General features: G+C 35.5%; 1 protein-coding gene across 5 annotated transcripts; it reads right to left on the bottom strand.

The window, feature by feature from the left end:
* Window positions 1-897: 897 nt before the first annotated feature.
* On the bottom strand, window positions 898-25,727 carry PNISR (PNN interacting serine and arginine rich protein). 5 transcript variants are annotated; one of them, XM_028104132.2, is made up of 13 exons: window positions 25,637-25,727; window positions 16,975-17,054; window positions 15,201-15,319; window positions 13,570-13,758; window positions 11,987-12,210; window positions 10,332-10,503; window positions 8,946-9,136; window positions 7,248-7,385; window positions 6,722-6,821; window positions 5,933-5,986; window positions 4,692-4,862; window positions 2,504-3,590; window positions 898-2,262 (listed from the first exon to the last, which is right to left on the bottom strand). In XM_028104132.2, exons 3-13 carry the CDS (start codon window positions 15,286-15,288, stop codon window positions 2,232-2,234), a joined length of 2,445 nt encoding a protein of 814 aa, XP_027959933.1. In that variant the 5' UTR covers window positions 15,289-15,319; window positions 16,975-17,054; window positions 25,637-25,727; the 3' UTR covers window positions 898-2,231. The 5 variants fall into 5 exon arrangements, with proteins under 5 accessions (XP_027959933.1, XP_027959934.1, XP_027959936.1 ...); XM_028104133.2 differs by having other exon boundaries at window positions 15,201-15,315; XM_028104135.2 differs by lacking the exon at window positions 25,637-25,727 and adding an exon at window positions 25,474-25,627.
* Between the last annotated feature and the right edge of the window lie 1,684 nt (window positions 25,728-27,411).

Here is a 27,411-nt window from a genome sequence, read left to right as displayed (position 1 = left end):
ACAATGGCAGAAAACATATACACTGAGATTCCACACCAGTCTTTATTTATATTTTGGGGCCTTCATGAAACAAATCTTATAATTACCTCTTCCAAATTACATTTTCTCTTAATGGTGTGGTTTACCCCCATTGCACAAAAACAAGTATGATTAACACACTAGAAATATTTTAAAAGAGAACCCCAACAGTTTTATTAACCAATTCAGACTAATGATTGTCTCAAAAATCGAATCTACTGATTTTCTGGTGATGTCATTTTAGAAGATTTCATAACCAAATTATGTATCTATTTAACTTATGTGTTAGCATTCACATCCCAAATCATGGAAGCCCTATTTTATAAAATCTTACCACTAAGGTAAACATACTTCATTACATGTCAGTGAAATGATGAATTCTCTAAATTACCCATAAAACCTAAAAAACCCAAATATCTAATTATAACATTGATGTATCTACTAATAATCACATATATCATGACTGTATTTTAAAAAATACAGATTTGAATGATAAGAAGCTTGCATATTATGGCAGAGTAAATAAAACTGTCAAATATTATTTTTGGCTCTAGTCATCTGTCTTGCCCAAAAATGTGCATATCATAGCCAACAGAACTTTTCTGTAGAATTTTATTTTGAAAATATTGTTTCACCTGAAGATTGATCTAAAAAACATTTTAAGATATGAAAATGTTATACAACTTATCTATTACAAATTAATCTGATAATTCTGTAATTAGGTACATTGTGTTAGCTCACCTACATAAAAAATATTGCACATTTTCATTTTGTCTCCACATGTGACTGATGTCTAAACTATATAGAATTCCAAACTAAAGTTATTCTGTGAATATCAACTTTATAAATATCAGAACTAAATGCACTGTAAAACAACCATTTTGGTAAACATGCATTTATTCACAGTTGATTTATTTCCTCTAGATAAATGCATAACTGCTCAAAATTATTTAAGAACCTATGTAGAGGTACAAGAGCACACTTAACAAATCTATTTCTACCTTCATTTTGAAGAAACACTGATCTTGGCAAAAATCTGGCTTATTTTAAAATGAACTATTGCTGGTAAGAAGGCATACTTTAAAACTTTCCCGTGACCTGCACCTGCTCTTTTCAAATTAAAATTTAAAAGTATTTGTTTTCAGAGATGTATCTGACTATTGTGGCATAAGTGAATAATCACATAAAAACAGACCCTGAAAGCAGCTGAGCATTTAAATGCCTGCAGAGCCTCATTTTACTTGTAAGTTATAACTGCCTTAAATAGCTAGACCACTCATCATAATTCTAAGAAAGTGACAAAACCAGACCATTTTAATGTCATGAAATTGACACAAACCTGCATAATATGGCACTCCTCCACTGAGCTGAGGTCATATTATACTTTAAAAATATAAATAAATATATTGAATTCTGAGTCTTATTTTTGTAATACCCCCAGTGTTTGAAATATGCTTCTAAAACAGAAGTGGATAACTGCAGAATATAGTTCCAGACTTGACTATTAGTGTCAAACACAATTACTCCTTATAAATGACTCTAATGGTGCACTGGCTTGATTGATTCCAGCAATTTCATTGTACAGAAGTAAACCATACTTTATATACAGAGAATATATTACTTGAAAATCCTCAAAATAGGAAGAAAAGTTTAGAAAGCTGTCAAATGTTTCCAAATGAAAAGTAAAGGTCTATTTTTGGCTCTTTTCCACACCCTTAAAGTTGGAATTTGACAAAAATCCATGGGTACAATTTACAAACTTTGACAAACTATTAAGTTAAAACCATTTTCTTTGGGGAAGATGAGAGGAAGTACCTTTAAAACCTGTTATACAAAATTCCAGCTGCCTTTTTATAAAAGTACGTTCCTTAGATTAAAATCATAAAATTAAGGTGCAAGAGGTTAACAAAAATGAACTGAAGAGCTTTATTGACATCACAGTACATTCAAGAATAATTTTAAGAACATTACAGCTGAAAGAGAATGGCATGTTTATAGTCTTATTAAGCACTATTTTTTGAAAAAAATGTAATACAAAGAAATCCTATTAAGTAACTTGGAGCAGCATTTGGAAAAAGTACACCTATTTACAGATTAAAAAAAAAAAGATTCTGGTTTCACCTACACAGCCACAATGTGCCTCTATAATGAGACAAGCCCTTAAAACTCATGGAATTTTTTTAAACATCATGGCATTCTTGCCACATCATTCCTCAGCGTTTACGACGGGGAGGGGTTGTTGATCTGAAAAAAAAAAGGGAAAAGACAAATTTAAAAATAAAAATGTATTTTACACTAAAGAATCTGCAATTTTTAAATAAATATTATTATATAGGATTTCTAAAATTATTTAAGACTATGATCATTTATCAAGTACCAAACTGAGTTTATTAAAGAGAGAGAGAGAAAGGACACTTTCAACTTTGAATAAATTCAGTCAAATTTTTTTTAAAAATCAGACAAAATACTTTAAAAAGTATACTACCTTGATCGGGACTTAGACTTGTGTTTGCGGCTTGCCTTCTTACCAGACCTTTGAGATTTCTCCATGGATCGCGATCGACTATGTTTAGGCTTCTTAGCCTTCTTTTCTTTGCTACTTCCTGGAGATTCAGAACTGCTCCTTCCACTAGAATCAGAGCCTGAATGTTTTTTGCTATCTTTGGTAGTACTTTTCTTACTATCCTGTCTAGAATCATGTCTGATAATTTTAACAGATATAGAACCACTCCTAGAGAATGTTCTTTCACTTTCTCGTTTCCTTTTTAACCTATCATCCTGACTACTGAACTTAAAATCTTTTTCTTCCCTTTTTTGTTTCTCTTTTCTTTTATCCTGTTCACGTTCCCTTTCTTTGTCTTTCTTTTTCCTATCTTTATCTATACTTCGGCTCCTCTCCTTTTTTCTCTCTTGTTCTTTAGCCTCACCTTTATGCTTATGACTGCTCCCACTAAGATTTCCACGTTGATCATCAATTTTACGCCTATCTCGACTCCTACTGCGACTGGACCGATTGGTTCGCCTATCTCTTGAGCGACTTCTACTTCTACGTCTCTCTCGAGAAGGACTCCGATTTCTTCGTCTTTCTCTTTCAATGCTATTTCTATTAGATCTCCTCCTATCTCTAATCTTTACTCTAGCCCTATTGCTCTCTATTTTAATTCTGCGAGAGTAACTTCTACTTCTACTCCGTCTAGCTTTAATTGTTGGAGATCTACTCCTACTATGTCTTTTTTTCCTTTTAGGAGAAGAAGATCGAGAAGAACTACGACTACTACCTGAGCTAGAACTGTATGAAGAGCTAGAGACAGTACTACTAGTACTACTAGTTCTGCTATTGCTACTGGAACTACCACTACTAGAACTTCCTGATCTACTCCTTCCTTGTTTCTCTTTTTCTTTATGCTCTTTTTTTGGTTCTAAAACTGACGTAGTTTCATTTGGAGTTCTTTTCTTTTCATTAACCACATCACCGTCTGCTTCTCTTGCTTCTAGTAGTGATAAACTATTTTGCTCTTTATGGATAAATTCATTCATCTCTTTTGTAACCCTTTCTGTTTGTTGCTTTTCTTCTGAAACAGAAAAAGACAAAAATACTATTAAAAGTCAAATGTATAAAGAAAAAAACTCCCAAACTACCAAATTTCAAGCTATTAGATGGTGTGACAGTAAAACAGCATTCTTCAACAGAAACAGGATACAAGCCATAGAAGCAATTCAAAATTGTCTAGTGACTACCTTAAAAAAAGAGATGAACTTAATCTCAATAGTTTGTTAGCCCAATATATCAAAAATATTATCATTTCAACATGTAATAAATTTAAAAGAATACTAAGATATTCTGCCTCATAAAATCTTTCAAATCTATTATGTATTTTATACATACTTACAGCATATTTCAATTTAGGGTTAGCTACATTTCAAATGCTCAATAGCTACATGTAGTTAGCCATGCTCCTAGACAATACAGCAACAGAGTACCAGAGTGTAAAGGTACATTTGAAGCAATCTGAAAAGATTTCCCTTTTGCCCCATAAGGCAACTTAAAGGTAAGTAAGTAATTTATAGGGAATTTTCAACTGCTAACTCTTAATAATTAATTCTTAATTATTCTTAATTATGCTAATTCTTAATAATTACCTTCCCAACTGTCCAAGTATGATTTTTCCAAAAACTTCAAAATACTCTTTCAGTCAGTATTCCTAATATTCCTAATATCATTAAAGAACTACAGTCATATACAGTATTTTGCATAAAAAAGCTTCTATTAAGTCCTCTTTTTATTTCCTTAAATATACTAGCTACACATTAAATATCCTAGCAACAAATTACTTTTCAATAGTTTTACAAATATATTTCTGCCATTTCAAAAGCCTTTTTTCATTTTGAGAACTTTAGAAAGAAATAAAAATACACTGTATCTTAATTTACAGCTAATGAAATTAATGTCTTACAAAACAAGACAAAGTTTACCTTTGTAAACTACACATTTTGAATACTACAACTAATTTTGATAAAAACTACAAATAAGCCAGAACTCTTAGTCTCAGTTACATCACATATTATCTATATTCTAACCTTAATTCTATCCTTGATATTGTTAGGTTGGTTAAAAAAATAAAAAGAAACACAATCAAAACTAGACAAAAATTAAGGGAGTCTAAAAGTTATACCTTCCATCTGTTTATCATGTAACAGCTGCTGTTCTTTTTCTTTTCTCCAAAAAGCTTCCTGTTTTTGCCGGATTCGGTGCCGTAATTCCTCATCATCAGTGTCAGATGACTCAGAGCCTCTGTCACTCCTCTCATCTTCACTGTCTCCTGATCCATAACCACCCAGTCCACCTGTGTGCATAAAGCCCAGTCTATCATATGGAAAAGTTATTCTATACACTAAAAAATTTTTAAGGTCCGAGAAGAAAGCTAATTTATTTTTTAATTGCCTTTTCTTGGAAGAATATACTTATTCGGGGTGGGGAGGAGTATAAATTTCAATTCTTAAGGCGTTCATAAATCCCTCCTGGAAATTAAAAGAATCTCATTCTTTCTGGAGTATTTCATATATTTCTCACCACAAAGGAACCGTGATAATGATTTTGTTTTACTGTTCACCCTAACCAATAAAACCATTTAACAGGGCAATAACAAAGCCTCACTAAAGCACAGTCAATTCAACTACCAATGATCCTAAAAGTATTTCTAAAATTAATTCTTTCATTGTTCAAAGCTCAGAAATCCCAGGTAGAATGCAAAGTATTTTTTCCCTAGAAAAATTAGAATACTGTAATTCTCACTGATCAGAAATGGTATGGTGCTAAAACTACTCCCCACCCTGAAGTGACCTAAATAGTAATCATCACAAAATCACATGGGCATTTGGTTCTACCCATTTCTGTTGGTCCCCACAAAGATTAATTTGATATGATGTGGAAAAGGCACGTTCAAGCTTTTATATACCTGAGAATATACCATGCAAAGAGCAAATTATGAACACATCACTACTATTATACTATGATACTATAAGATAAACTCTTTTCCTCTGTGTTAAAACTCGACTTAACTGTAACACAATCTAAATAAAGGTGCTTAAAAGCATTAGTGGATAGGTTCCTCCCTAAAGCATGTATGCAATAGTTTTGAAAGTGAGCTTAAATATTATCACAGCTAAATTATGAACTATTACAACTTGCCCCAATAAACTATGAATTAGTTACATTTATAATGATTTATAATAATCCCTCTGTGAATGCTTTAGTCAAAAAAATAGGCAAACCTTTTAGAGACTGATATAACCCTAAGACCTAGGTTTTATAAACTGAGTAGGAATAGTACAGTTTCAAAACAGAACATGTAGAGAGACAAGGTAAGTGTGAGTTTCCCTTTAAGGCCCTCTCACAAATAAGGAAAACACTTACCGAGTCCAGTAAGGGAAGCCAGTGCACTGGACTGTGCCAGCTGTTTTGCAGGAGCTTTGTATCACATCAACAACAGGAACAACATGTTAACACAAATAGCCACGATTTCATAGTCATGAGAGTCTATGGTATTGTTAAATCTACTACTATTGCTGCTTTTTGGGGAGAGAAGAAACATTAAAAACATAACATTCACTTTAAACCAGTATCATGTCTGGCCTTGAAATTATAATTCTGAAGTGAGCTGAAATTGGTTTATAATGATGAAAATGTTGACCAGTACATCAAGTATTTTATTTTTGAGGTATGGTCCATAATTTAATTTTGCTTTCAATATATTTTGTAAGTGTTACTAAAAATGGGGAGGATGGGTGAATTTCTTGCTTCTGTAAGAACTACAAGTGGTAAACTGTGAAAACTGAAGCTTCATAATTCAATTCATTAGTGAAACTAAACTGTATTAGAAGTTATATACCAATACCATGGTATCTATAAAAAAACAAAATCAGGTGAAATAAATTGAACATCAAGAATTTTTCCACTATACATTTTACAGAACAACAGCATAACTGCTAATTTGTGCTCAGGCAAGTTGGGTAAAAGAATAATATTTGTATAGTTTTAATATGGTGTCTACAAACCTAACCTTTCCTGGAGAGTTAAAACATGCAAGAAGAAAATATTCAAATATCTGCTAGAATTCAGCAAGGACAACCAAAAAAAGTCCAAAATAGCCACCAAAACCAAAATACTCCCAGAAAAACAAAACCAAGAACACCCACAATATACCTTTCGTTGCTTTCCGGTGTGCATCTTTGGCTACATAATAAATTTCTTCATCTGTGACATCTAGTAGAATTTCGGTCAGAAGCATTTTTGTCAGCAACATCTATGAAAGGATATTTTATGTGTTTATATATATTTATGTATATTATTTCTAATTTAATTATTATAGTTACTAATACAGTTTGATATTCTCAAAAAATTTAATGGGCAAAGCCATTTTATAAAACATTTTTAAAGAAGAGATATCAACCATTCCAAGAAACTGAGTATCTTGAAAATTATTCTAAAATACCAAAACTGGGGTGCCTGGGTGGCTCAGTTGGTTAAGTGTCTGACTCTTGATTTCAGCTCAGGTCATGATCTCAGGGTTGTGAGATCAGGCCCCATGTCAGGCTTCATGCTGGGCATGGATGAACCCTGCTTAAGATTCTCTCTCCCCCTCAACACCCCTTTCCCTCTCTAAAAATAAATAAAAATAAAAAATTTTTTAAAATCCTGTACATATGTGGTAAGAAATTTAACATTCTACCATTTGATACTCTTTCTCTTCTTCAGTCATCTCTGGTTCGCTTTGCTCTTCTTGAGGAACTGGAGATGGACTTCTGGTGACCTTTCCACTACTAGCAGCCTCAACATTTTCAGTGTCTTCATCTTCCTCATCACTATCCTAAACACAAGTAATAGTATGGGTAGCCCAAATTCAGGCTTATAATGTAAAATCATTATTTTACACACTCTATTTTAAAATAACAAAATTAAAAAGACTATGAAACAGATATATAAAAATGAAATTTCTCTCTAAGTTACACTTTTGTACTACACACTTCATTTAGTAGTATAAAGTGTTACCTGAAAGGATATATAAGATTACAAGATAGCTTATGAGAATCAATTATTTTAATTACTTCTCAAATTTTTTTCCTTAGTCAATTTTGACTTTACTTTATAAATAACCAGAAATATGTCATGCTAAGACTGACTGAATTAATATCCATTATATATGATGGTCCTGAAATGAGTGGCTTGTAAAACTTTGGATAAGTGGCCCACATTTATATAATTCAGTGTAACTTTTTAAAACTATAAGGTATTTACCTAAAATCATACGACTTAAAATTAAAAATCTGAAGTCAGTTTGCAGATCTTAGCTGGCCCTGAAACTCAGTGAAATTTGCTTCTTTTTTGCTATGAAATGCACAGATAAGAAATGAGATGTACTTCAGATGGATGAAATGCCAGCAGTTTGTCTGTTTCTGACTGTAGGCTTTCAGTCCTACTAAGTAAAAGACAAGGTGATCATTGAAATACTAGTTTGGAAAGACTATTTGAATCAGGGGAAGACTATATGGAACAGAAGGCCAAAGGCATTTGGGAGGAGAGGGAAGATAATCTCCAAACAGTTTTTTGACACTTAAACCTATTAAATCTGGAAATCCACTATTTCACCTAAAGAGTTAAAAATTACAAAAAAAAAAAAGAACTTTAATAGTGGCAGTCTTTTGGTTCTTCTTTGTCTTCAACAAAAACACATCTTTGGCATGGTTCTTTTGTCAAAAGATAAAAGTAACTTACGGCATTTGTGAAATTTAAGCTAAACCAATGTCTGCTTAAATCTAGTTACCCTGCTGTCTCCCTTAGATTTATTTCTGAAGCACAAAATGGCCTTAGGAGGCCAACCTATTTCCAGAGTTGCATACTCGCCAGTGCTGTGGCTATCATGTCATCTGAGAGCACATTCCTGCTAAATAAAAAAAATCCTAACCCACTCAATGCCATCTAAATGAAACTTTAATAAAGATTTAACTTTGTTACTTTTAGTGCTGTCAAAAACTATGAAATTTATTACATCCTCTGGTATAAACACACATTTCAATGTTCAAAAAAGGCAGATTTACTTCTCTTTTGCCATTTTAACTTAGTTTTGTCTAATAATCCGCCACTAGGGAATCATTTGTACTGCAACAAGAAAATAGATTCGTTTCTCAAGGTAAGACCTATCTAGCATCCCAGAGAATAATTTCTCTCTGGAAAGAAATGTTTTATAAACTTACTGCCTCTTTTCTCCTTACTCTACCCTCAATAACTACATAAAAACATAATCCTCAAAATACTAAAAGTAATCTCAAGAATATTATACTAATACTTTTCTATAGGCTAAATTATTTATTTCAATAATTTTCACATATAAATCACATGGACTTTCATGTTAAGTGATTCTAACACTTACAAATTTACTTCTCTGAGGTAAACGAGGGCCATCTCCTCCTTCAGCATCTTCTGTGGCCTTCTTTTCTTTTTTGGACAATTGTGAACGTTGTTGCTCCATTCTTTCTTTCTCCAACTTCTTCTGCTTTTCCCGTTCCATTTTTTCAAGACCTTCTCGAATCCAAGCTGGAAGAGTCCTGCGTTTTACTGCATCTGTTTCACATGAAAAGAAGTATTTCTAAGTTAAGTAAAAATCACAAATGCATGAGTTCCTTATTCTTGAATTTCTATAAACTTTTTATGTAAATTAAATAAAAGAATGCTGGTGCCACTTGAGTACTTATAACTATTATTCTCCAGTAAGACAGTGGTAAAGCAACCCATTAACCATTATGCTTCTCTTTAAGATCATTTTTAATGACAGCAGTGAATACTGTGTTAGTGCTTATAATAAGCCAGGCACTATGAAAGCACATTAAACCATCATCTCGATTTAAAAAAAAAAAAAAAATCACTAATACTCAATCTCTTTTACAAATAAGAAAACTGAGGCTCGTAAAGATTAAGTGACATGCTCAAAATTAAAGAGACAGTAGCAGTGATGTGGGCTAATTCCAAGCCAAACTCTTACACTACACTGCTTCCTAAAATACAAAAACAGAACAGAGTCAAACCAAAGCACAAGTCTATTTTCACATTGAGAATTCATCTGAACAAGTATGGTTCCATAAGTTAAAAAAGTTAGAATCTTCTTAAAATGTCTACTTTGTAATAAAAAGTTAAGACTTGAACATTCTGGTCTATTAAGTGATCGATTTGGATTTCTAGATATAAAGTAGTGTAAGTTTGTAACTTGTCACTAGGCCTAAGTTAGTTATGTTAAAAATTTAAATCTTCTGCCAAAATATTCCTGGAAATTTGAAATAATAAAAGGAAAATGAATCTGACACTAGTGTATCAGATGAATGGAGAGTGGAAAGAGACCAGAGACAGAGAACAACTAAGAGGTTTTAAAAGGGGGAACTGTTCATAAACTGTCCTAATATATCAAATTGTCAACATTGAAAAAATACCAAGATGCTATGGCCATGACAAATTTACAATTCATCACAAAATCTGGAGTGTAAAGTATCTTTTAAAGAAAATTATTCAGAACTTTTTATATTTTATACCAGTATCCTTTTTGTAACTTAATATGTTATATAATAACAAAAGAAATTTTTTGTTGATTTTTTTCTATTTCTGTTCAATAAACAGATTTAAAGGGTTATGACTATAAAATGATAGGGTTTTAAACTATCAATTCCTAACATATCAGAAGCGTGAGAACAATTTAAGAAAACAAGACATTCTTTTTACATGATCAAGAAATCATGCCAATTGTGGTTCACTAAACTTAAATAGCTACCAATTTGTGGAGGCTCCTGCTTCACAGGAAGTGCAATAGGTGATCTCTGCCGATCCCTGAATGATGATGGCCTTTCTCTTCGATTCTGGGGAGGTGCTGGAGGTCCTGGAGGTCCTGGTTGCCAATAAGGAGGATGAAATCCACCTTGCGGTGGACCAAAAGCAGCCCCATGCTGAAAGAGTATTGCAGTTTATTTTTCTTCACATTAATACAAAATACTCTCTGGGACACACGTGTGTTATGAACTGGGACAGTAGAAATCCATGTGTGCAGCAAATCCAAGAATTCCATGGTTCTAATATCCACCGATATCTCTGTAGCCCCAAGAACCTAGGCTTACTATTCTTAAGAAAGATAAAGATTTTCTGCTATGTAAATGCAAAGAGCCATCTAAAATTCAGCTAGTACACTATTTCCAAGAAGTATAGGAAAGTATATATATATATATATATATATATATATATATGACCTTTTTCATTCTGAATCCATTTATAAACTAGTCCTTCCACTACCAAGAAATTAAGTGTCAATTTTTCTGTAACTAGAAAATACAAGAAAAAATTTTTTAAATCAATTCTAAGTTATTTCTTAGGGGAACTTGTTTCTATAATCTTGCAAGAAATATCTATTTTAAACAAAATAAAAGTTATTGAATCATTAAATATTTTTTGCAATTTTGCTATTTTCAGAGGCTTTTCTAAGCCCACTACCAACAGAGCTCTCTGGCTTGTTAGCATAGGCATCCATCAAGATAATAGGGTGTAAAGAGAAGCTCCCTGCCACTACATTTCTTCAAAACCAAACCAAACAAAAACTGTCATATCTGTATACCAAGTATGAGTATACCACACTTATCTGAATATGTATGAATAAAGCTTACTCTCAAGGTGAATACTGGTTACATTTATGTCCATTATTAATCTAATTAGTGAAATAATGTATGAGTTTTTTCAAAATTTTGAATTATGATCGCTCAGTTTATAAGGTAAACAATGCAATCAGTTATTTCAAAATGATACCTAGCACTGCAGTTTAAAGGTGGACCCTTGGCAGAGTAGTTAGAGAAAATAAAGTCCCACATAATGTTACTATTCCCCATAGAGTTCTATGTCCCTAGGAATGAATTAGATGCTACAAAGGAAATTATGTACAATTCCATTAACATGTCATGTCAGAATGGAAAAAAAAAAAGACAGCACTAGAAGTCGTAATTCTACATAGCAGAAGGAACTGCATTTAGGAAGATACTCTGTTCTTCATGTATTTTATTCATGTCTTATCCATAATCTATTATTGACAAATAATGTATTCAACTACTGTGCATTTTCTAAACTTTATTCAACATTTAAATATACCATTTTGAAATTATTAGAAAACAAAACATCATATAGCTATTGCACTTACACATTTTTCATTTTCTCCAAACTTTTCCCTAACAATCCTTTATATCATTCTCCTAAGCAAATCAAAAACCAGAAAATAAGAATCTAATGATTTTAATACCCAAAAATTGGTAACTTTTCTAAGACATAATATACCCTTATCTGTACAAGACTGAAAAGTGAAACACAGATCTTAGGTACTCTTGATGAGACACTTCCAAAGAATGGATTACGTGCACATCTACAATATTAAAGCAACAAAATATCTTTCACCTGATAGTCAAACTGGTTCACTGGCCCCACTGCAAAATTATCGGGTGGTCCACCAAAGTTGTGATTGTTCTGGTTAAATATATGCCTGTTGTCAGGGGCAAATTCCCCACTGTCCTGACTGTTGCTGTCTTCGGAAGGAGGAACAATGTCCATTGGGCCTGGTGTTGGTGGCATCCATGGCTGATCTGGAGGGGGGTGTGGGGGCTGCTGATGCATTCCCCATTCTATTTAGGATTTAGGCATAAAAACATTCAACAGGGGGTTATAACAAAATCAACACAAATTTTTAAGATCTCAAGAAAGATTTTTCAGCAAAGAAACAGATTTAAAAATTTATGACTTCTTGGTCAAATTCCTCTTGTATATCTTAAAAATAAGCAATTAATTAAACTAATAAATAATTCAAAAGAGCTAACTCCACTTTAATTCATATCCTAAACATATAGAAATGCCTGAAATTATTTTTTTTAATAAATGTAACAAAATCCAAAGCAATTTTTTGATTTTTTTCTATTTCTGTTCAATAACAACACCATAAAAAATAACACCTTGAGATTTTATATATAATATTTTTCTTCCATGAACACATTTATCCTCACAACATCCCTGTGAGGTAGGGAGAAATCAGGTATTATTTTTGCCAATTTAAGGAGGGGAAACTGAGGCACACAGAGGTAAATCACTTGCCCAGGTCACAAAGAAAGTCAGTAGAATAAAGTTGGGGAGTGGGAATGCCAGGGTGAGTCATTTATGAATTTGAACTTGGGAACCAAAACATTTTCAAACTTGGGGAAATTTGGTGTAGCTTCAAGAAAACTAGATATAAACTACCTCAGCGTATCAAAGATTAGAATATTCATTATTCTTTTAAAAGTGATGTTAGAGGATTACCTCCTGAATTTTCCACTCTTACATTGAGAAACAATAATAAGTATCAACAGGGAAAGGGAGATTAAAACTTCACCATCAGCATACTCAAATGTAAGATTCCTCTATAAATGTTTTGAAGTGACTATTAAAAATAATAACACAAGACATGGAAAACTGAACTAGCATCAAGAAATCTAAATCATACTGTGAAGTAAAAAAGCAAACAAACAAAAAAGTAAAACAGATAAAAACTTATGGAAGATCTTCACTATCTGAAAAAAAAGGGAAGAAAAAGATGGGTGGATGGTAGGGGCAGAGTATATTTGACAGACTAATTTGTCACATAGTGACACAGTATTTCTTTAATTAGAGACTAGACATGTTTTGCTCTGCCAGTGCTGCTTCTGAAAAGGCCAGAGGTTGCAACAGAGAGACATAGAATGCTCTCTTCCCTAGATGCCAAGTGAGGTTTCCAGTGTTCCCAGCCCCTGTCAGCCTAGGAATGAAGAACCAAGAAAAGAATCAAACTGAGTGCCACAATGCTAGCAGATTGAGTACAGAATAACTTTAACCACAAAATTAATGAAACTGCCTATTCTTTAAGGAGCATTAATTTCAAGAAGTCATAAAACTAAGCAAATTAAACAGTTTAATTTAATCCACATTTTATTTTAAAAATAGTCCTAAAATCTGGATAACATGAAACAACAAACCTGGTTGCCACATTCTGTTAAAGTTTGAATCCCCTTGAAAATTCCCATGATTGTTTGGACCAGATTCCATTGTAGACATATCTTGTCCATTTGGCATCATTCCTGGTGGTTGTTCTACCATACTTTGCTGCCCTGAAGCTTCTCTTTGGGCAATCCAAGCTTGAGCCAATGCAGCCCAGTCAATCTGGCCTAACACAATTTAACATAGCAGAATTTAGCATTCAGAATTTAAGAGCTAAAAGGAATAGTGCCTCTATGTAAAACAACCATCTCAGTTATTCCTTACTAGAGATTTTAAATATTACAGAATGTTATGGCTGAAAGGATGCTTAGAAAATAACCCATATCCAGGCTACAAAATAATTTAACAACTCTACAAAGTAAACACTCTTAACTGAGTTTCTAATATTAACTAATAAGAAATTTATCCCTTGTACCTTAGTTTAGTTAGTCTTTTAAAAGTCTTTTCTTTTTTTTAACTACTGTAAAAACAAACGATCAAACTCACTTCTTCAAACAGGTCCTGCCCAGGCCTACACTGGCTCTTAAGACAGGAGAAATACAGTTATCTACCCCTGTTCCTCCTCACCATCACCCTTCTTTACTATGGCTCCCTTCTCTAGTCAAAATACATCTCCTTAGTCATTCTTTACTCAAAATGTATTGCCTTGCTATCTTAAAGGTCCTCTTTCCTTCTCCAATATCTATACATAACATTTTAAGATCTAATATTATAAATAAAGGAAACAAAGTGAAATAAGATGTTTTTTCACATCTCATGAAGATTAAACAGGTATTCTCATACATTTTGGTGGAAACATAAACTGGCATAACCCAGGTGGAGCTGAACTTAAGCAATGTGTATCTGAAACTTTTCAAATGTGCAACAGTGATGTAACACACCTAGTTCTGGATTTTTTTTCCTCAGCAAATAACTGGACAAGTAACAATGGAATGACATGTATACAAAATTATGGTAATTATTTCAAAAAGTAAAAAGCTACACCCAATCATCCAAAAGTGATTTATTAAATTACAGTATAGTCCTATAAGAGAATGCTATCTATGTATTAAAAAAAGAAACAATCAGATTAACCCAATAAAAGCAGGGCAGTGGAAAGGGTCATATCAATGAAACAAAATTGGCCATGAGTTTGTAACTATTAAAGCTAAATAATAAATGGAGGCTCCCTATATTCTTTTCTACCTCCATACATGCTTGAAATATTCCATAATACAAAGACATTTTTAAATGATATATATAGCATACCATCAGTTGACCATGAGCTACATAGAATTGTAAGATTTGGAATTAACAACAGAAGTATGTTTTACTTAAGCAACACATTTAAGGAAGATTTTTCTCTTTCTTTAGGAAAATAAGAACTAAATCAGTTTTGAAAATGTAAAATATTCATAAAGCTTTCTACTCTTTGGGGAAGTCCTCCAAAGAGAAATCCATTCCCTAATATGTATCCTATAGCTGTATTATTTATGAGAAAAGATAAAATTTTGTTCATAAAATGCTCCAATAAATCAATCCCAATTCCATTTCCCTTAATCCCATTGCCTATCTCCCACTCATCTCTATCTCCCCTTCCCCAACTTCCAAATTCAATTTGTTTCCTTACTTGGATCCTGCTGGTGCTGAAATGACTGCATCCACTGTTGCTGGTTCAAGGGCCATTGCTGCCAAGGCTGTCCTCCTTGATCCCACATCCTGCCTTTTAAAATATATTTGATTTTCTACCTTTAACAAAATGAACAGTTAAAAAATGAGAATGAGAGTTCTTTAATTTTAAAAGCTCACATATCAAAAATTATTATAGGATGATACAGTTATGTGATCAGAACTCTAAAATTCTGGTCAATAGGCTGCCAGAGGCAACTGGAATTTTTAGATTGGCAAGAGTATAAAATTTCATGTTAATGGTGGTGTCAGAGCTTGAGAGCAAGCATAGCTCTAATCAATTTAGCTCAAAAAGATGGGGAAAAATATCTATTTTTTTCCAATACAGATCTCTGGAAATATAGTTATCTTAAAGATTATAAGGAAAAAAGTGATTTAGTCTCTCCCCAACAAAGACTCCCTACCAAACAACAGCTCCAGCTGAGGAAGGAAAACTCATCCTTATAAATAATTACAGCTAACAAATGCAGAAGTAGAATAGAATTAGAAAATCATATATTACCAAACCTAATGAAACAATTGATTCAGGAAATCTTAAAAGTTGATAGGAAATCAAATTCAAAGGTTGCTGAAATATCACCCCTACAAGACTATCAGGAGTTTCCTCCTGGATATAGTATGTCCCCAGAATCACTATGAATATTTTCACCAAAAATGTCTAACTGAATCCATTTGAGCTTTTGGATCTCACTTCCAGGATAAGGATAAAGAAATTACAACAAACAAAAGAATGACATAAACTGTATCAAAAGAAACAATCAGACAAATCCAGAAGGTGACACAGTCTACAAGACCAAGTTTCTTAACACGTAAATAGCATGGAAAACAAAGGGAGAGAGAATATACGTTAGTAACTACTCAATCTAGGTGATAGGTGTGGAGGAGGGGTTTCATCACACTAGTCTACTTTTCCCTAAATTACTTAGAAAACTTTCATAATAAAAAGTTTAAAATTCCTACAAGTCTAGCATATTTGTACTTTATCCAACACTGATATACAACCCTGTTCAAGAACCAATGACACACAGGGTAAGTAGGGTATGTTTTTTCATTTTTGTACCCTAAGGCTTAGCATAGAGCAGGCATTAAATAAATTTTTACTAAATGAATCTTTTTAGACTGACCCTTTCCTCTATTCTAAAAACAAGACAAAAGCAAGCCTCAGCATTGCAGGATCACAAAAAATAAAAAAGCCAGATTAATAAGGAAGTAAGAAATACCCACTCAAATAGGACAACTGGCTGTTAAATTCAGTCTTAAGAGTTTGCAGCTCTAGTCTTTGCATTCACAGAATGTTACAGAGTTCTATCAATGGCAGATCCTGACCTTTCAACTGAAGAACACTAAATTAGGAAAGATGCATTCCTTTGTTACCTTGACTTTCTTACAGTCAAGTGCACTTGACTTCTAGTTACACTAATACAGTCTATTATAATGGCATCATTGGAATATGGCAAAATAGAAACTAAGCAACACCACACATAAGACCAATGACTGGACTGGGTATCAGTTCCAAGCTACATATGCTGCTTCTTCTAATCTCTCTACAGATTTTCTTTCTTCTCTCCTTTTTCCCCTCTCCTCTTTTTCAATTATGCCTTTAAACACTTTAAAAGCTAAATGACTTACTAGAACCCTTCACAACTTTAATTAAAAGGTAACAATTAACAAAAGAGGAACACCCAGAAGAGATACCAACTGCTATTTTGACTGACCTCAGAGGTTCACCTTCTGTTTAAAATTTAGGTTGATTCAGACTACAGCTTGGAAGCATAGCAGCAAGATTACTTATGCCCTGAGGGGGGGAAAGAAAAATAGTATATGTTTACTCTTAGATTATGAAGAGTTACTAGAATAAAAATAAATTCTAGAGATGCAACATCAAAGTGTGATCATCTCCAAATTAATCTGGAGCTTTTTCTTCCATTAACTTTACATTGAGAAACTATTTACCATTATAAAGTTAAGGGAAATTGGTACATCACAAATGAGAAAGCAAAACAACATTTTTTTCCTCTCAAAATATCTTTTTATCTACTGGAACAACTCATTAATACAAAATAATGTCAAACAATTTAGGTACTGTCATACATGCTGAGAAAAAATGAACAACAAACATTTGGAAAAAGACGATCTCATCCACCTGGTATTAATTTAAATGGCACAAAGAAGTAATTAAATGCTTTAATTTAGATTTTTCTATAAAATTCTAATTTTAAAAATTAACACCAGCAAGGTGAAAACAAAACGTCCCTCGAACGTTTGCATTTTATTCCCATTAGATCAACAGCTTTTTAAAAGTTGACAGAAAGACAAATGTACTCTTTTTATCTTCCAGCTTCTTGCACACAGCAGTCACTAAATACCAACTGAGAAAATGAACTGTCTCTGGCTCCTTCTATTTACTTTTAAAGGTTATCGATAAGGAAACTGTTGTATTTATGAGAACCAAAAAGCTGGTGTAAGCATGGTTTGCTGTGTTTTCCAAAGCTCTAACGGTATATCAGAACTCAATGTATGGATTTTTCTGTCATAGGTTATAAACTCATACAATGTAGACATTATAACTAGCTCTATACAGTGCCTCCTAGAATTGCAAAGAGATGTGCATTCAGTAAAACCAGGTTAATGATGACAATGAGGTGTACTGGGGCACCTGGGTGGCTCAGTCGTTAAGCGTCTGCCTTCGGCTCAGGTCATGATCCCAGGGTCCTGGGATTGAGCCCCGCATCGGGCTCCCTGCTCCGCAGGAAGCCTGCTTCTCCCTCTCCCACTACCCCTGCTTGTTCCCTCTCTCGCTGTGTCTCTCTGTGTCAAATAAATAAATAAAATCTTTAAAAAAAAAAAAGAAAGAAAATTATGTGTACCTACTACCTACCATAATTTCCAATACAGATTTATTTCTCTAAAAAAACCACTCCAAAGTTACTTTCACTTACTCATTTTTAATGGTTGTCATGAACAACTTTTTCAGTTCTCCTTTTTAGTTTCTGACCATCACCGGTAACCTGGACTTCAGAGCACAAGCTCTGGTTCATAATGCCTACCTAAACCATTCACTAGCTATATTAACACGGGCAAATTAACCACTCTCTAATTTTCCATTTTCTCATCTGTAAAACAGAGGACATAGTGTCTACTTAGAGTTCTTGTGAGGATTAAATGAGAAACACATGAAAACTCAGCAAAAGAGCCTTCAAAAAGTAGTGCTTAATATCACCACAAAGACTTTCTCAGTATCATTTTTGATAGCACTCCTCAAGTTTACAAATGGGCTGGCGGGGGGGGGGGAGCATGGGGTTGGTAATCAAGCCAAGCCATTTTTACTCAACTCTTTTTTCTTCTTTAAAAGCAATTTGAGACTTAATCAGATTTCATTTTATCTTTGGAAAAATATCTTCCTGTCCCTACCTTTCACAAGATCATAAATTGAAGCTTTTATTATTAAAAAAAAAAGAAGAAACTTCAAGTTTTCCTATGCTCAACAAGTTTTTACTTGCATATTTTCAACAGATTGATTTGTATTACTTGTAGCCATTTTTGTTTGTTGAAACCAGTCACTTCTACTTTTACTATGTTTTCCAAGGCTTCTTACCCCAAGTTTTTATGGAAGCTACTATTCATTTACAGTGTTTAATACACTTAGGCTGAGAAAAATACGAGAAGAGATCTGAAATTGTGAGAAGCAGAATGGAATAAAAACATAGCAAAGCAGGTGACAGTAAAAGTCAAAGAAGTTAGGAGGTATTTAATAAAATGCTTCAATTAAGTCTGCAGTTGAGAAACCTGACTTGGCTACAGAGGATGAGTGCTGAATGAGGGAGTAGGTAAAATACCCAATAGTCTTTTGTAGAGACAATTTAGCGTTACCGTATTTTAGCAAAATTGTAAATGCACATCCCTCTGACCTAGCAATTCCACTTAAAGAACTTGAACCATAGAGGAGTATACTCAGTATACTCACCATGTTACCCAAAAACCTACAGCATGTTTATAACTGGGAACATCTGCTTTTAAGATCACTTTTAAGGCCGAGATAAAAGTGAACCATACAGTCAATTGTTATTCGGCCATTACAATGAGTTAGATGGACTTTTATATGCTGACATATACTGATAAATAAACTGCCTTAAGAAGTGAAAAAAACTGGGGTGCCTGGGTGGTTCAGTCATTAAGCATCTGCCTTCAGCTCAGATCATGATCCCAGGGTCCTGGGATCAAGCCCTGCATCAGGCTCCCTGCTTGGCGGGAAGCCTGCTTCTCTCTCTCCCACTCCCCCCCTTGTGTTCCCTCTCTTCCTGTGTCTCAGCAAATAAATAAAATCTTAAAAAAAAAAAATGTGTGATACATTATGAATAATGACCCCACTTTCCCACTTGAGGTTTTTTCTTATTAAGAATGCAATTTAGGGGCACCTGGGTGGCTCAGTCAGTTGGGCATCTGCTTTCGGCTCAGGCCATGGTCCCGGGACCCTGGGATCCAGCCCCGCACTGGGCTCCCTGCTCAGCGGGGAGCCTGCTTCTCCCTCTTCCTCTCCCCCTGCTTGTGCTCTCTGTGTGAAATAAATAAAACCTTTTAAAAAAATGCAATTTAGGGGTGGTTGGGTGGCTCAGTCAGTTAAGCATCTGCCCAGCGTCAGGCTCCCTGCTCATCGGAGAGCCTCCCTCTCCCTCTACTGCTCCCCCTGATTGTTCTCTCTCTAATAAATAAAATCTTAAAAAAAAAAAAAAAGAATGCAATTTAGGGGCGCCTGGATGGCGCAGTCACTTCTGACTTTTGGTTTCTGTTCAGGTTATGATCTCAGGGTTCTGGGATCAAGACCCATGTGAGGCTCCATGTTCAGTGCAGTCTACTTAAGATTCTCTCTCCATCTGCCCCTCCCTGCCCCCCCAATAAATAAATCTTAAAAAAAAAAAGAATGCAATTTAGTATAGAAAATTCCTAAAATTACAAAAAAAGTTTAAAAACTGGTAAGCTCTAGGAAGTGAAAACAGAGATCAGGAAATGTTAATTATTTTATATCTTTGTATTCTTTGAATGATTTTACCATGAGTATTTTTATTTTTTTAAAAGATCTTTTTGAGAGAGCGAGTGAGAGCAAGCAGGAGAGGAACAGAGGGAGCGGGACAAGCAGACTGTGTTGAGGGCAGAGCCTGATGTGGGGCTCAATCCCATATGCCTGAGACCATGACCCAGCCAAAACCAAGAGTTGGATGCTTAATTGAACCACCCAGATGCCCCATGAGTGTGTATTTTTATTTTTTTTTTAAGATTTTTATTTGTCAGAGAGAGAGCACACAAGCAGGCAGAGAGGCAGGCAAAGGGAGAAGCAGGGTCCCCAGTGAGCAAGGAGTCCAATGTGGGACTCAATCCCAGGACCATGGGATTATAACCTGAGCCAAAGGCAGATGCTTAATTGACTGAGCCACCCAGGTGTCCCAAGTGTGTATTTTTAAAAATAAGTCTATAGGTCTTTAAAGAATCAAAGGAAGCTGATCAGCACACTGATACAGGCAATAAACATCACACAAGTAATATAACCATGAGACTTTGGACAAATTAGCTGACCTCTGTCTCATTTTCTTATGAAGGATTTGGAATAAATTTCTATAATCTAGTCCAAAAAGGGTATCTCTGGTCATGAGAATAAAATATAGAGTTATACTGAATTTTGTAAAGGGACAGATTTTAAGAAAAGACTTAGTATACTCAAATATTTAATATAAACTTTTATATGTTTCAGCATTTAGCACAATGCTTAAGGATTTCATCAATTATTTCTTGATTAAAGAACATGACTGATTATAAGTGATTTGATAGCAAGGATTTAGAAACCCCACACTTTCTTCATCTTCACCATATAATCTTCTTTACTCACTAATAAACATAACAACTGCAAAATCTGGAAAACAGGAATATGAAGGCACATATGGCAATAATAAAAAAAATTATCTTGTAATTTCAGTATTTTTCAATGAAATAACAGCCCTATATCCTAACAGCCTTGTAGCCTTAAAACTGACATTTAAACATTGGTTTAATAATGACTTGGAAAATACTGATAACTGTGAGTGATAAGTACACTAGGGTTCACTACACTCTACTTTTGCACTGTTTGAAAATTTCCATAATAAGTTAAAGATGATGCAGTATACAGTTATAGAGACTTACAATGAATTTTCATTTTTTTTCTTTCTCCAAGCAAGATCTTCTTTAGCACAGAGTCTTAAAATTATTTGAATTCTCCATGGTGCTTTGCCCATATTAAGAAGTGAAATACTTTACTCTTCACTAAAATTTATTAACAAGTAAGTACACCAATATTCAATGAAGAAAGTAACACTTATTACTGCTATTCTGATTTTATAACATCAAAAATCAACTCCAATTTATTTGTCCTTCCTTTAGCCTTAATTTTAAAGATCTCAGGCTCAACTTCTCAAATTTGGAAAATTTGATTATAGATCACCCAGGCTGGAAGCCTTTCCCTTTATGGGATTAAATTAACTGCTATTTCCTTGGAAACAACTGGGATTTAGGAAAAACTGAAAGACCAATAACCATGGATTGCATCAGATGATCCAAGTTATCACATATGGCTGGAAAAATCTAGTTTCTGACTATGACCAGTGTTATGGCTTGAACTGTGTCCCCTTAAAAAAGATATGTTTAAGTCCTAGCCACACTCCCATAAACTATGAATGTGACCTTATCTGGAAATGGGTCTCTGCAGATGTATTCATGATGTGAGGTCACACTGGATTAATGTAGGTCCTAATCCAGTGATTGGTGTCTTTATTAGAGACACAGACATACACAGGGAGAACACCATTATGACCACAGAAGCAGAGACTGGAGTGATGTGTCTACAGCCAGGGAAAACCAAGGACTGCCGGGACCCACCAGACGCTAGGAGGAGACAACGGGGCAAGGAATGATCTTCCTCTAAAACAGGGGTGGGGAGTTGGGAGTGGAGCAAGCATGGCCCTGCAGAAACCTTTATTTCAGACTTCTAGCCCAGAGAACTATGAAAGAATAAATTTCTGTTGTTTTAGGCCACTCAGTTTGTGGTAATTTGTTATAGTATCCCTAAGAAACTAACACAATGAGAAATGATCATCATTTATCTTATCATTTCTGAGATGACTCTGTATTAAAATATTGCTCTGGGGTTCTTTTTTTAAGATTTTATTTATTTGAGAGACAGAATGAGAGAGAGAGCGAGCATGAGAGAGGGGAGGGTCAGAGGGAGAGGAGCCCAATGCGGACTCGATCCTGGAACTCCAACACCTGAGCCAAAGGCAGTTGCTTAACCAACTGAGCCACCCAGGCGCCCTGCTCTGGGGGTTCTTAAAATTACTTGTTTAAATGACAATCATTAATATTTGCAAAAGTCCTCTCATAGACTGAGAAAGATGAATGAGGATGAAAATGTAGTGTTTTGTTTTAAAGCATTTAGCATCAAAAAAAAAGGGGCACCTGGGTGGCTCAGTGGGTTAAACATCAACTCTTGATCTCAGCTTAGGTCATGATCACAGGGTTGTGAGATGGAGCCCTGCATCAGGGTCCACACTGGAGCCTACCTTTACTTCTTTAAAGCCTACCTAAGATTCTCTCCCTCTTCCTCTGCCCCTCCTCTCCTTGTGTGTGTGTGTGTGTGGGGGGCATGCGCGCATGTGCACGCACTCTCCCTCTCTCTAAAAATAAATAAATAAAGCACTTAAGCATCAACTGCAAAATCAGAGATACAGAAACACATCTATGCTTTGATCCATATGGTGAAATGTTTCTCACATCACATACACAGTTTAAAAAACCACAAAATGCAACAAACTTCTTCTCCCCTGCCATTTCAACCCTACATACCAGCTGACTGACCTCAAAGTCAAAAGGAATTAATTTGTTCAATTCAGGTTAGGTGGAAATGGCCCCAGTAAAGGCTAACCTTATAATCATGTGAAATGTAGTAAAAAAGAAAAAAAAAAACAACTTTTGCTACTTGATGGGACATACATTTTAGTATATATTTAAATACTTTGCAGCTTGTAGATCAGAAGAGGCACTCAAAAAACATTGGAGAATTGGACAGTTTGGATATAGACACAAAAAAAAGTGATAATTGAAAAATACATGTACAGAGAGCAAGCGAGCCTAAAGGAAACAACACCCCAGTGGCAGAAAGCACACATATCTTGGTTCTAATACCATTCTCCAATAAAAGGAATCAGAATCCTTAGAGAAATAACTGATTCTTCAGACTGAGATAAAAAAATATACAGAAAGTCTGGAGCATCTTATAGTGCCAAGAAGTGCTAAAAAATATTTTTTTTAATTAAAAAATTAAAAGGATGGGGGCATTTCACTGTAGACAACTGAAAAAGCTCCCAATGTCCAGAGCTGGAATAATCTGAGCAACAAGATAAAGTTAACATTGGCTTATAACACAAATTATACATAAATATCTCATGTGTCCATACTGATATAAATAAATGATTAAGTAAATTGGCAGGGACAGACAAATCTCCCATGCAGAGGAATTCCAAATAAATTATGTAGATACTCCACCCTAAAGGAGGGAGAACATAACTCTCTAATCCTCAAATGTAGACTGTGCAAAAGGACTTCCTTCCAATGAGTACAGTATGGAAAGGAGGAGGTGGATAGAAGGGAGTAATTTTTACAGTGGAGAAACTTGACAAACACTACTTTAAGCAGGTGATCAAGGTCAGTATCAATGTGATAAATCACATTCCTATTATATACCCTTATAGGATATTCTGAAAAAGGCACTGCTTCTCTGCAATCTTCCTCTCCAAAACCCCTACTGCCAGTCTTACCATAAGAAAAACATCAAATTCCAGTAGGAGGGCACCCTACAATATACCTGACCAGTAATCCTCAAAACTGTCAAGGTCACTGTATTAAGTTTGCTAGGGCTGCCATAACAAAGGACCACACACTGGGTAGCTTAAAGAACAGAAATTTATTTCCTCATAGTTCTAGAGGCTAGAAGTCCAAGATTGAACTTGGACAGCAGGGTTGGTTTCATTTGAAGGCCTCACTCTTTGGCTTATAGATTGCTGTCTTCTACATCTTTACATGGTCTCCCCTCTGTGTCCTAATCTCTTCTAATAAGGACACCAGTCATTAGGGATTAGGGCCTACCATAATGACTTCATTTTACTTCTTTAAAGACCCTATCTCCACATATGGCTACTTCTGAGGTACTGACTTCAACATATGAATTTTGGAGGGACACAATTCAGCCTGTAACAGTCATCAAAAACTAAGAAAGCATGAAAACTGTCATAACCAAAAGAAAGCTAAGGACACATGACAACTTAACATCTATCCTAAATGGAATCCTGGGACAGAAAAAAACAGTAGGTTACAACTCAGATTATATGAATAAACTACAGACTTTAGTTAATAATAATGTGCCAATATTAGTCATTAATTGTAACAGATACAGCATACTGACCTATACTAATAATAAACTGTGTGTGTGTGAGGCGGGGGTGTTTATATGGGAACTCTGTACCAACTGCTCAATTTTTCTGTAAATCAAAAACGGCTTTTAAAAATAAAGTCTATTAATAATTTTTTTAAAAAAATACAGTCTCATGAATATCTTCAAAGAACCAGTTTACTGTTACTATCCCTATAGCCCCACAATAGTCCTGCAAGTGACTCTTTAGTGCTTAAGTTTGTTTTCACTTTTGCTTAGCTGCACTCAAGTCACAAATTACAAGTTTATTTCGCTCTTCTATGAATTACCCATCAACAATCAAAATCTGTCGAATGCCCATGATGTTCAGATAACAATATTCACCACAAGATAACTGAAATGTTGGATAGACTCTTTCCCTCGTAAACCTTAACACATAATGTCCATCACTGGATAAAAACACAACAAAATTACAAACTAGGGAACCTAACTGTAGTTAACAGGACGCATTTGCCCTTGGCTGCGCCTGCGTAGTCGAACTACACAGCGCAAAAGGTCCAGGTCCGGCCCCCGCCTCCTCGGCCCCCTAGCACCCCCGCCCCATTAGGGGGTTCCCACTGCGCACGCGCAGTGCTTAACGGCCGGTCAGGAGCCCAACAATTAGTCCCTTCTCACCCGAGAGAACTCATAGTTAAGAGGAAGGGGTCGTGAGCATTCTCTTTAATAACAACATTTCCTTTTCACTGAGAGCACAGCTCTGACTCACCAAGTCGGGCGGACCCCGCCGCTTTAAGGAGATGAGGTTCCAGCGGTCGCGCCAAGCAGCGTACGCAGCCTACGTGTTTAAGTTATGCTAGCTTCGCCACAGAAACCAAGAAGGCTGTAATGGCCTGCGAAGTCCCCACGCGTAACTGTTCTCCACCACTTACCCAGTCTGGTTCCGGAACACCGTTGTCGCCACCGTTCCTGCAATACCTCTCCAAACCTTTCGATGCTTCTACTTCTTCACGAACAAGACAAGATGGCGCCTGATTGGTTGCACCCGGAAGTGAATAATAATAACATCCGCTTGTCATCTGAAGCCATATTGTCCCCTAGCCTGGTCTTTGAGCACGTGACTATACCCAGTTAACTTGTCTCGATGCCATTTTTGTTTTGGGCAAAGCCCTCGGCCCTTCGTAATCAACACCGTGCAAGTGTCTGAACATTCCTGTAGGATACCTCTTGAGTCATGCTGAACCCGTTTTCATCTTTACAATAGCCAGAAAGCCAGGAGCTTAAGTGTTCAGTACAAAACGCCCTCAATTTTTTTTTTTTACTTTAGTAACGTGATCCTCCTTCAAGGGGAAGTATGTTCCCCGCCAGGAACGTTTTCGCTTCGGAAAAGGGGGGCTGAATTCGCGGCGCTACTTTCAGACTACGGAGAGGCGTCAGGGTCAAACTGAACCAACTCCGGCGGCCTGCTCGGTACGCCCAGAGCGGCATTTCTCTCGTCGGAACTTGTGGAGGACTCCAGGCTTCGGTCTTACAGAGCGTCGCTGACGGCTACGCCTCAGGGAGACCGGACGTTAGTGAAATGGCCAAGCTAGATGGTAGCGACTGCAGAGACCTTAACTGAACCCGCGGCGATTGCTCTTTGTTAACCTCAAAACATCGCGCCCCCTTCCGGCGATATTTGCTCAGCTCTACGTCACCCAGTTAGTCCCGATATTTCGTTCTTTACCCGTGACCCTTACGGAAAAGTGGGGAAATCAGTTTCTGTCCTGTTACTCCTGCCTCTCGACTACAAGATGGCCTCCCGAAAGGGTTTATGCAGTGCAATTCCTCGAATAGAATACTTCGATTGCGTGGTGTTTTAATATGAACATTAAAATATCAAAAGTATCTATTTCCAGGCCAGGAGCTACAAGTTACAAGGAAAACAAAATTTTTACGAAGATACGGTATTTATTTCTCAACTAAATCTTGGAAGGTGGCTTTCTAGAGAGTAACATGAAACTTTTGCGTGACTGAAGAGTGAAACAAGTTATTTCACTGGGAATTGTGTAAAAAAAAAAAAAGGCAAAATACAATAGAAATAAAGTTAAGTGCTTCTATTTATTTTTTATTTATATATATATTTTTAAAGATTTTATTTATTTGACAGAGAGACACAGCTAGGGAGGGAACACAAGCAGGGGGAGTGGGAGAGGGAGAGGCAGGTTCCCGGCTGAGCAGGGAGCCGGATGCGGGGCTCGATCCCAGGAGCGTGGGATCGTGACCTGAGCTGAAGGCAGACGCATAAGGACTGAGCCACCCAGGCGCCCCAAGTTAAGTGCTTCTAGATGGATAAAGAAGATAAATATAGATGTGAGAATATAGATGCCATTTGCATGAAATTCAGTCTTCCTTAATAAAACACTTGAAACCTTGATACTCCTGGATGAGCATTAGAAGAAAGTCCTCAATCCCTAAAGGTGTGCTGGTCCTCAAATCCAAGTGGCCTTTGAAATAAAATTTTATCTTGGGAGAAACGCTTACAAATTACACCTGGCAACACCATGATGTGAGTGCATGAATATTAACTACAGGATGCAAAATTTCCATTCTTTTAGACCTTTTCCCTAATTTCCACGTAGCACAAAAAGACACACAACAGTCCAATAGATTTTTAAAATCACTTGTGGAAAAAAAAATAGCACACATACCACAATTTATCAGTGGT

Source organism: Eumetopias jubatus, unplaced genomic scaffold (genome assembly GCF_037043125.1).
Source record: "Eumetopias jubatus isolate StellerSeaLion01/CBP00866 unplaced genomic scaffold, mEumJub1_p1.0 scaffold_6, whole genome shotgun sequence".
NCBI lineage: Eukaryota > Metazoa > Chordata > Mammalia > Carnivora > Otariidae > Eumetopias > Eumetopias jubatus.
The sequence above is the reverse complement of the archived record's forward strand: the minus strand, read 5'-3'. Positions and strand labels throughout refer to the sequence as shown.